We start from the raw sequence: 11,317 nt of genomic DNA on the forward strand, positions 1-11,317 counted from the left end.
CGAAACCTCTTAATTAAAAATTAAAAAATATACACCACTTAACTGCAACTCTTGTAGCTTACTATCTAATAAATTAATATCATAAATTTACATAAATTAGTTCGATACAATAATTTATTTGTAATCGCTATAACTAATCGAGATAACATAACAACTAAGTATTTTAACTATATATAAATAATATTTTATTTTTACTAAAAGAAATGTTAAAAGAAAAAAATCATGAAGCCTTGATCTATTTGATATTATGAGTAAATTTCTTTCATATTAGTATAAGAATTAAAGAATCATTCCAATCATGACATTATTTTACTACAGAAAAATACAAAATTTTAGGATATTATTATTTCATGACAAAAAATGTGAGAGATGAAATTATCATATTAAATATTCATGATCTAATATAAATGGTGATAAAGTATTTAATAAATTTAAATTTTAATATAAATCTTGACAGTCGGAATCTATTTTGTCGAAATATTCTGTCACATTTTTGGGTAGGTGAGTTCACACACTTTAGTCCTCTTATTTATTTGAATATCTTATAAACAACCCTCACATCCTAAAGTTTTCATTTATTTTTTTTCTTCAAAAGTATTCTTTGCGACTTCTACGAGGTAATTGTAGCTTTTCTTGGTTTTGTTTTCTGTTTAATGTGTTAAAGTTCTGATTTTTATGTAGTGATTTAATAGTTGATTGAAGGAGTTTGCTTTAATTCTTGATTTATGATATGGGTTTTTCTCGTTGCTTCGTTTGGGGTGGTGTCATATGTTAGGTGAATTCACATAAAAAAGTTGTCTTTAAGCAATCTGTTTGTATTTGTAGATCTTAACAACCCCAGATCATTAGTATCTTAATTAGTTTGTTTCATCTGTTAAGTTTTGATTTTTTATTTTGTGATGTAGTATTTGATTGAAGAAATGTGTTTTTCTCATTGCTTCATTTGAGGTGTGTCTTGGGGTAGGTGAATCAACAGATTAAACTTGTATCGTTGCACATTCTCTATGTATTTGAAGATCTTAACAACCCTAGATTATTAGTAGCTTTCTTGGCGTTGTTTAATCTGTTAAAGTTCTGATTTTTATGTTGTGGTTTAGTATGTGATCGAAGAAGTTGGCTTTAATTCTTGATTTCTGATATGGGTTTTTTCTCATTGCTTCATGTGGGATGTCTTGGGATAGGTGAATCAACACATTAAGCTTGTGTCTTTATGCATTCTATGTATTTGAAGATCTTAACAGCCCCAGATCATTAGTAGCTTTATTAGTTTTGTTTAGTTTGTTGAAGTTTTGATTTTTATTTTTGTGATGTAGTATTTGATTGAAGAAGTTAGCTTTAATTCTTGATATCTGATATGTGTTTTTCTCATTGCTTCACTTGGGGTGTCTTTGGATAGTTGAATCAACACATTTAACTTGTGCCTTTGCACATTTTCTATGTATTTGAAGATCTTAACAACCCCAGATCATTAGTAACTTTATTAGTTTTGTTTAATTTGTTTAAGTTTTGATTTTTATTTTGTGGTGTAGTATTTGATTTAAGAAGTTAGCTTTAATTCTTGATATCTGATATGGGCTTTTCTCATTGCTTCATTTGGGGCTTGGGGTAGGTGAATCAACACATTAAACTTGTGTCTTTGCATATTCTCTATGTATTTGAAGATCTTAACAACCCCAGATTATTAATAGCTTTCTTGGTGTTGTTTAATCTGTTAAAGTTCTGATTTTTATGTTGTGATTTAGTATGTGATTGAAGAAGTTGGCTTTAATTCTTGATATTAGATATGGGTTTTTCTCATTGCTTCATTGGGGTGTCTTTGGTTGAGTAGCTTTAAAAAAAGTCTTCAGGATTTATGGTGCCTGAGGTCGTGTTGTTGGATCACTTAGTTAGGATTCTTAAAGTTTGTTCTTTGGTTTTTCTCTTTTTGGTGTAGCTTTCTTTTCTTTTTTTTTTTCCAAAAAGTTTGGAACTTTTTCTTTTTATGTTTCATCCAGATCTGATCTAAAATGTTTTTGTTTCTTTAGTATACAATAGTTGTCTTTTTCTTGGTACTTTCTCATATTGCTCTGTCATCAGATTCTGTTATTCCTTCCTGCAGTTTGGTTTGGAAACAATTTTTTACTTTTGCTTCTGTGGATTGGTTTTTATGATTGTTTCTGTACCCTTTCAGTTTAAGGTATCTGAATAGTCATTTCTCTGTTAATGGTTTGACAGAAAAAAAAGTTGAATCTATTTCTAACCATTGATCTTTCTCACTCGTGGTGCATCTTTACAAGACTCCAAATAATCAAATTGTTCCCTTTCATTGAGCAACTTTTGCCAAATTGAGGTCAACTTGTTGTTTAAATTCGTGTCGTGACTGAGGGGACTACAGTAGGAATCGTGACTTTTGGTTCTTTCTTTAGCTTAATCCTAGAACTAATATCCCATACGGGAAGTGATAATGAGAGTGGATGCTAGCAGAAATATCATTCCAAAATGTGATCTAATTATCTGTTCTCGTTGTTGCTATCTGCTATTGCTCTTGTACCTTTCATGATTTCAGTTTCATTAATTTCCCATCTTCTGGTCATAGGTATACAACATGGCTACCCCGACAAGAATTGGTCTTGCTGGTCTTGCTGTTATGGGCCAAAATCTTGCTCTCAATATTGCTGAGAAAGGATTCCCTATATCTGTTTACAACCGAACCACTTCAAAAGTTGATGAGACTGTTGAACGAGCTAAAAATGAAGGAAATCTTCCTCTCTATGGCTTTCATGACCCAGAGTCCTTTGTCCTCTCTATCCAAAAGCCTCGCGTCATAATAATTCTTGTCAAGGCTGGAGCACCAGTTGATCAGACCATCAAAACCCTATCTTCTTACATGGAGAAAGGAGACTGTATCATTGACGGTGGCAACGAATGGTATGAGAACACAGAGAGGAGAGAGAAAGAAATGGCTGAGTTAGGTCTTCGTTATCTAGGGATGGGAGTTTCAGGTGGTGAAGAGGGTGCTCGAAATGGACCATCACTGATGCCTGGAGGCTCTTTTGAAGCCTACAAGTACATAGAAGATATCTTACTAAAGGTCGCTGCTCAAGTTCCTGATAGTGGACCTTGTGTTACATACATTGGTAAAGGTGGTTCTGGAAATTTTGTTAAGATGGTTCACAATGGAATTGAATATGGTGATATGCAGTTGATTGCAGAGGCTTATGACGTTCTGAAATCTGTTGGGAAGCTCTCTAATGATGAATTGCATCAAGCCTTCTCAGAATGGAACAACGGGGAGCTCCAGAGCTTCTTGATTGAAATTACAGCTGATATATTTGGAATCAAGGATGACAAAGCGGATGGACATTTGGTAGACAAGGTTTTAGACAAAACTGGAATGAAAGGTACTGGTAAATGGACCGTTCAGCAAGCTGCTGAACTGTCAATTGCTGCTCCTACAATAGCCTCATCCCTAGATTCCAGATTCCTTAGTGGATTGAAGGATGAAAGGGTGCAAGCAGCCAAAGTTTTCAAATCTTGTGGGGTCAGCGACATCCTTGTTGAACAGTCTGTGGATAAGAAGCAATTGATTGACGATGTCAGAAAAGCACTCTATGCTTCGAAAATATGTAGCTATGCTCAGGGAATGAATTTGATAAGGGCAAAGAGTGCTGAGAAGGGATGGGACTTGAAACTAGGGGAGCTTGCCAGGATCTGGAAAGGTGGTTGCATTATCCGTGCAATATTTTTGGATCGTATTAAGCAAGCTTATGACAGAAACGCAGATCTCGCTAACCTACTTGTGGATGAAGAGTTTGCAAAGGAGGTAGTTGAACGCCAGTCTGCCTGGCGAAGAGTGGTCTGCCTAGCTATAACCTCGGGTATTAGCACACCTGGCATGTCTTCAAGTCTTGCTTACTTTGACTCATACAGGAGGGAAAGGCTTCCTGCAAATTTAGTCCAAGCTCAAAGGGATTACTTTGGTGCTCATACTTATGAGAGGACCGATATGCCTGGGTCATTTCATACTGAGTGGTTCAAGATTGCCAAACAGTCGAAGATCTGAGCTCTGCTGGTTACATTCTTGTCATTGACCTAATTGAATAAAGTGCATGTTGTAACTGCTCAAAGTTTTTATATGTTTGTTCTGGAGCCTATTTTGTACCTGTAGGCCTTGGCGGCTTTTCTCTCATATTATGTCTTCCAAGTTATTGGAACCTGTCGTACAATCAAAGAGAGTATTATTTCTTCTTTTAGATAAGCCTCTTATAGATAGATCTTCATCAGCCATTACTTTTGCACTATGGTGATTTGCATTCTCATTATCCTTGATCATTTAATACATCTATCTTCTTCGGTCACTACATATTATCTGATTCATTTGAATGATCAGTCCTGGTATATACTGGATAAGTAATACCTTTGCTAGGATCAACCCCTGGTATGGAAGATCTGGTATTGACCTCTCGACATGGTGCCAAATACTGAGTACTGGATGCAAGAAGAGTTCTGGATTTTTGGACTGATCATTTTGATCTCTTTCTTTATCAAACAAAAAGTTAAGTTGAGTTGCTTGCTAAGTGAGCAGGTTAGGGTGAGACACTGTTATCAGTGTCTTTTCTGCAGTTTGAATCAAGCAAATGACTTGAATTCCCTTAAACCTTTGTTGGCAAGTCAGTAAGCAATATAATCACTTCTTGCCTATTTCTATCGTCACGTCAAAGCCTAAAGTTGCTGCATTTTCTAATCAAGTACATTAGAGTTCCCCTATCAGTGTGTTTTCAGAGGTTTAAATCTTTCTAGGAACTAGATCATCAATAGTCAAACACTCGCAAGCTTAGACCTTCAAAAAATTAATTTCCTCTCCATATGTATGTTCTTGTCCATCAGTTCCTCTTTTCCATTGATTTTATAGAAAAAAATGATGGCTACGTAATGGTATTACAACTCTCTTTTGCCTCTTAACTTCTCATGACCAAATTTTCAGTAAGCAGCTGGCCGTACTGAGACTTGTTTGTCAATGCCTGTGCATCTTCATTGCTGTCATTGTGTATCCATGGAGTTTATAGGTTTCTTGTTTTAATTTCCATTACTTTCTACACTGATCTTACGTTTAGACATTCATCTGTTTTGTTAGTTTCTTATATCTGATTGAGTCACTGGAATTTGATTCTCTCTGAGTTAATTTGCTAGCTAATGATATAGACAACTCATTTTTGCACCTTTCAAATTATTGCAACATGAAACGTAGCTATCTTAGCATCGTCTTAGGTTGTCTGTTTGTAGATAGTGCACGTAGCCTGAACTCAAGATGTTAACAAGCTAAGTGACAGATGAATGAATTGTCAATTCTGCATATCTTTTCGTCACATGGCTGGTTGGTTCATCAAAAGTTTTGCTACTTCTTGCTTATAGCCCTTCTCATTAGAAAGTAACAAAATGAAGTGTCATTTTCACTCTGTTGTGTGAATTCTGAAAATGAGGTTTGAACGTGCACCCAGGGGTGTGGTCTAGCGTTCAGTAAAGTATGGGAGAACTTTGGAGATTAGGGTTTCAAATTAGGACTTCACCTCATCCCTTGATTCCTTTAGACATAATTTACTTCTCTTGCTACATTTACGTAGAGGTTCTTCTTACGAGGTGAGTTCTCCTATCAGTACAGTTGAAGCAACTGAACAACAAGTTTAGAATATCTAAAGTAAGAAACTCAAAAAAACTGAACAGAAATAGAAGTGAAAGATTATAACAAGTTCCTCAATTTCCTGCTTCATAGAGTGACTGGTTCATGAGATTTATCGGTTGAGACGAAAGAGATGAAAACTTGACATTTGAATATATGTGAAAATTTACATCAGGAATGACAGACTCTTAAATCATGACATTATAAGATATGTTATGTATTACATTTGTTGTTCATGAGCTGAATGGGTTTGCCTAATCTTATACAGGATCTCTAATAACGAAGGTGAAATACTTCAAGATTTTAATCTAAATCTGATATCAGAAATGGGAATCAAAGCAGAAGGATTTAATTTACAGTGATTTGTGGCGTCTCGGTTTTTGTCTCTTAACTCACATGTTTTCCTCTTGTTGTTGATCTGCAATAACCATAACCTTTGCCACTCTTTGCTTTATGTCCTGAATCTTCTTTTGCTGCTTTTGTATTCTTATCAGACAATTTCTTCTTTGCCTGTTTCTGTTGCTGTAATTGTTCCTTACTTGAGAACTTCCTGTTATCTTTTTCCACATGCTTTCCATAAATTTGCTCTATGTTTGTGCATAGTACTACTCCTTGATGACTTGGACCAGATGAAGCATCCGAAGTCATGGAATCATCGCTGCCACCATCTTCAACATGATCATCACCCTTCATCGGAGTTCCTTCATCATCGTCTTCATCATTATACTCACGGTAAGGTGAACCAATATACATCGTCCAACCTGACTCATTGCTGTTGCATTCTTCTATTCCTCCAGGATGTTTAGGATACTCCATTACACTCACTAATCGAAAACTCAAAGAAAAAAAGAACAAAAAAGACTAACCTTTACTCATATCCTCCATGCATGTTCACTTGTTATACTTATCTGTCACACCTGAAATATCATCCTATTTACTCACAGTGTCTATCTCATAAATAGAGAAGCAAGTTCTGAAATGACAGTACAAAGAAGAATGCCCCACACCAGAAATAGCTAAGTCAGTCCCAATGTTCTTGATTAGATAAAAGAGGCCCTCTCACAGTACTCTTTACATATAAGAACTTTTAAATTCATGTGAGATATATGCACTGAATCCAACTGTCTTTTGGCTTCTTATATGAGGTTAAATTTTTTTTAGTATAATGTAAAACTCCCAACTTTTTTCCTCTGCTCTTATCTTTCACCTCATAAAGCAAGCATTTGTCTTTTTGTGGAGGTAACATGGTCAAAAACACACCCGTCGTATCACTTTTTCACGAGTTTCATATCTGAACTATTAGGTGTTTGTCTTTTCCTTGCCTAAACTATATATCAAAACATACCTCGATGTTGACTAAACCAACTGTTTGAATGCAAACACCAATTTCAAAATACTTTGTGATAGATAGTCGGTGATAGTTCAGTTTATTTCATGATTTGCTATTACCATTCAGGAAAAAAGGTTGAGCTTTTTCTCTTATTGTTTATTTCTTTCTTATCTTAATGAGCATTCCCCCACTTTATATTCTTGTTTTTGGCTTATTATCTATTGAGATTAGACATCAAATGTCACTTTGCATGTTTTCCAGGTCTATATATAGTGTGGCTATCTTTTTTTGATGGAATCTTGAAATATTTTTCCTCATTTTTTGGGCTCCATATGGTGTGAGGGGAGTGTACTAATTCTTGGAAGTTATTTAAAATAATGGGACAACATTTTCTTAGCTGGGGATTTGATTCAACAGCTTGTTTTCTTCCATCATGTGTTATTTTTTGTTTTCATCACTTAAAATTATGGAAATTAAGGCCTCATGTGCAAGAACATTGATGCTTTTAATATTTTTTTTGGATTGCAATCATATGCATGCATGTGTGTCATCATTTTTTCTGTGGAACTCATTTTTACACATCACCAAAGTTCTCTTTCGTAATTTTGGCCTGAATTGTTAGTTTCATTTCTAAATTATTGACAATTTTAAAAAACAGACTTTTACTTGACTATCTAAATTCAAATACATCATTCATCTTGTAATATGAGCGATTTATACTTCTCGTAAAGTTTAAAGGTGTTTTTAACACTTTTTATTAAGAGCCGCATGTTCTTATAAGAGTTTGAGACAACTTATTATATCATGTAGCAAATCCGAGGTGTATCTAAGTTTATTTAGTCAAGTAGAAGTTTGTTTTCGAGGTTGCATCAATAATTTGGCAATGAAACTAATAATTTACGTCAAATTTAGAGGTATTTTTAATATTATCTGGCTGTATAGTGTTCTAACTAAATTTGGTTGGCTTTTAGTTTCATTGCCCAAGGAAGAGTTTATAATTAGTATTAGAATCAAATGTTCTAATCTTTAGTTAGTGCATCTTAATAGTCAGAATCGTGAGGTTTCGTGTTTAAATTCTAGCAAAGATAAAAATATTATTTGACTTCTTTTCATTACGATATATACTCGTATTGCTAGGATAAGGGATCATATATTTTATGGAACTAGCTGAGGTGCGTGTAAGTTGATTCATTAGCACAATAAATATTAGAATAAAATATTTTCATCGATCTAGTGGTCAATGAAACAAATTTTAGCAAAAGCAAAAATATTAAATGACTTCCTTCATAGAGTTATTCAATACCTATATATAGGTAAAATTAATTGAGGTGTGCGTAAGCTAATCCAGACAAGTAATAAAAAAAAAGATTGTTGATTCTATTTAAAAATTCTATTCCTCAATGTGACAGATGAGGTTCATGCATTTTAATCTGGCATTATATATTAGGTTTAATCATTCATTGATAAGATGAATTATTCTAGATTTTATTGTACTAAATAGAAATATTCCCAATCAGAAGTGACCAACCAATAGAATGGCTTATAGAAAGAGCAAAGAGCCATAGCCAGTCTGTTTCTTTAAGTATATTTTTTATTTCTATTTTTTGATAATATTATTAGTGTTGGAATTGAACATGGTAAGATGAAATTAGAACATGGGGCAAGTTATCTCTTTAATTATAATATAAAAAAAAATAAAGTTCCCTTCTTTTTGATTCTTAGGTGGTTGACGGGAATGTATAGTCGATTTTTTTTCCAGTATTCGATATTTGAACTAATTCAGATCGATGATATGTTAAGTTCATTTTAGAGTAAGTGTGATCATACCTTATTTATTCAGCATGTAAGGTCCATTTTGGGGCTAGTGCAATCATATAATCTTTTTTCATTCTTAAAATTGAGATTAAGATGGAAATAATTAAGGGTTTTAATAAATTATATTTATTTAAAAACTATGTAACAAACCGAAACAAGTTACTATATTTACTTGAAATAGTGTTGGTTTTAAAAAAAATGTACACAATCTAACGATAGTTTTATATGTGTCGATACATTTATTATGTGTGTGAATATAGTTAGGTAGATATATTGAATACGTGTGGATATACTTACTAAATATGTAAATACAATGTATTTCGCTATTTTATAAGCACAGATACAATATATTTTGTTACATCGATATTGTAAACATGTTGATACATTTATGTGCTTATATATTTCGTTACACCGATATTGTATACATATTGCTATAATGCATTTATGCATTTCATTATTAGTATTATGTGCACAAATATAATGTATTTTGCTATGCTTTGAAGCTAAAATAAAAGATCCTTAGAATTTTCTTTCATTTCAACTCCTATTAAAAGGACCTACATTGATTTGAAGATAAATTATATTGAAATTTATTATTTTGATATTATATTTTATTGATTTTTTAGTTTCTTGTGTTAAAAATAATATCATTGCATAATTAATAACTAAGAAGAAAGTGTTTGTTTTGTTTATAAAAATTATCTTTTCATTTTATTTGGTGGAAAAGGATTTGAGAAACCTTAAGACATATTTTTGTTATATTTATCATTTTATTTCTGAATAATTAATCTTAGTACTATTATTTCGCAATCTGATAGAAATAATTTATTTCAATATCAATTATTAATTTTGATATAACTTATTTCAGAATAAATAATCAAACAAAGCGTAAAGCAATACTAAATTAATTATATATATAATTTAATTTAACAAGTTATTGTTATTTTTATAGTAACCTGTATTTATAAGGTTAACGAATGAACAGAAACAGAAATAAGATGAAGCAGAAAATACATAAAATACAACAAATAATTCGAGTCCACAGAAGCTATTGTGTGTTCTTAAGAAATTTAATCCCCTCACTGTACTCAAGGTTATGGATTAATTTCTCCCAAGATAAAACGGATTAAACCTGTTAAAGAAATAGTGGTACCTCAAATTTCTTTAACTTCAACGAACTTAAGAACAACAACAAGTCACACAGACTCAGTCGATCGACACTTTGATTTTATTTGAGAGAAAAATAAATGCAGAGAAGGAAAATTTTCAGTGTTTGAAAAATAAAAAATTGACTTCCTTTTATAGCCATTTTCAGCAAGGAACGTGTCTGTTCAGAGAAATCTGTTCAGACCCGTTTTATCCAGAAAGTTGTGTCTTTTGGAAAAATAACAACTTTTCGGAAAAATGTGTCTGTTAAGAAAATAACGACTTTTTTTTGGAAAGTAACGACTTTTCGGAAAGAATAACAACTTTTTGGAATATCACCGTTACCCGCAAATTTATAAGATTTAACAAAAACTGATTAAATAAATTTTATCCAAAAAAATTATCAATCAATCACATCATTTGCCAAATCCAAATTCAAATTCAAATCCGAGGCCGAGCGACAACGACGACGGCGCAAGGGGGCATCTTCTTCTTAGCTCTTTAAGAAGTAATGGAAGTGTTACCTTATATAAGGACAACAATTTCCCTTTCTTTTGCCGATATTGGAGAAATGACTTTTCATTTTCCCTTCAAAATAGTTCTCTCACTTTTCATATTCTCTCTTTTCTTTTCTCATTCACACTTGCTAAACCCCAACAATATCATTATACTTTTATGATGGTACTTTTCTACCACTGAACCTGACTCCGTCATTGAATCTGGCTCTGATACCACTTGTTAGGACCGAAAATAAGCAGGTGTAAATGCGGAAGCTAGCAATGCAAACCTCAAAAGACCACGAGTAAGAAGACAACGAGAAATATACCAAAAGACACAAAGATTTAACGTGGTTCGGTCAATCGACCTACGTCCACAAAGGAGATGAGCAATCCACTATAAATATGAGAGTATAAAATACAGAGGGAAACAACCTCAACCAATTCACTCGGAATACATGGGAGGTTCACACAAGTGATAACGTATCAAGCTTGTGACTCACAATTTCTCCCCCTGACCAAAACTCTCAAAACCCTTAAGACTACATTGTGAATGCTAATTAAGTTAGAAGGAACATACCTCTATTTATAGAGTCCTAAACCTTTTCCTACCAAAAAAAGAATAGTCAATTCAAAACCTTTTCCTAAAAGGAAAACCTATTTATGGTAAGAAATCAGGGCAAATAAAACCCAACAAAATTCTTGTTAGGATCGGAAATAAGCAGGTGTAAACGCGGAAGCTAGCAAAGCAAACCTCAAAAGACCACGAGTAAGAAGACAACGAGAAATATACCAAAAGACTCGAAGATTTAACGTGGTTCGGTCAATCGACCTACGTCCACAAAGGAGATGAGCAATCCACTATAAATATGA

General features: G+C 33.2%; 2 protein-coding genes across 6 annotated transcripts; one reads left to right on the forward strand and one right to left on the reverse strand.

Moving 5' to 3' along the window:
• Positions 1-314: 314 nt before the first annotated feature.
• On the forward strand, positions 315-4,237 carry LOC101247915 (6-phosphogluconate dehydrogenase, decarboxylating 2). 4 transcript variants are annotated; one of them, XM_069297814.1, is made up of 2 exons: positions 315-501; positions 2,576-4,237. In XM_069297814.1, exon 2 carries the CDS (start codon positions 2,585-2,587, stop codon positions 4,040-4,042), a length of 1,458 nt encoding a protein of 485 aa, XP_069153915.1. In that variant the 5' UTR covers positions 315-501; positions 2,576-2,584; the 3' UTR covers positions 4,043-4,237. The 4 variants fall into 4 exon arrangements, with proteins under 4 accessions (XP_069153915.1, XP_004238989.1, XP_069153914.1 ...); XM_004238941.5 differs by having other exon boundaries at positions 456-617; XM_069297813.1 differs by lacking the exon at positions 315-501 and adding an exon at positions 625-775.
• Positions 4,238-5,775: 1,538 nt separating this feature from the next.
• Positions 5,776-11,006, reverse strand: LOC104647303 (protein SOB FIVE-LIKE 1). 2 transcript variants are annotated; one of them, XM_069297817.1, is made up of 3 exons: positions 9,955-11,006; positions 6,523-6,573; positions 5,776-6,441 (listed from the first exon to the last, which is right to left on the reverse strand). In XM_069297817.1, exons 2-3 carry the CDS (start codon positions 6,539-6,541, stop codon positions 6,044-6,046), a joined length of 417 nt encoding a protein of 138 aa, XP_069153918.1. In that variant the 5' UTR covers positions 6,542-6,573; positions 9,955-11,006; the 3' UTR covers positions 5,776-6,043. The 2 variants fall into 2 exon arrangements, with proteins under 2 accessions (XP_069153918.1, XP_069153917.1); XM_069297816.1 differs by lacking the exon at positions 9,955-11,006 and adding an exon at positions 7,002-7,469.
• Between the last annotated feature and the right edge of the window lie 311 nt (positions 11,007-11,317).

The sequence above is a fragment of the Solanum lycopersicum genome, chromosome 5, assembly GCF_036512215.1.
Source record: "Solanum lycopersicum chromosome 5, SLM_r2.1".
In the NCBI taxonomy this organism is placed as follows: Eukaryota; Viridiplantae; Streptophyta; class Magnoliopsida; order Solanales; family Solanaceae; genus Solanum; species Solanum lycopersicum.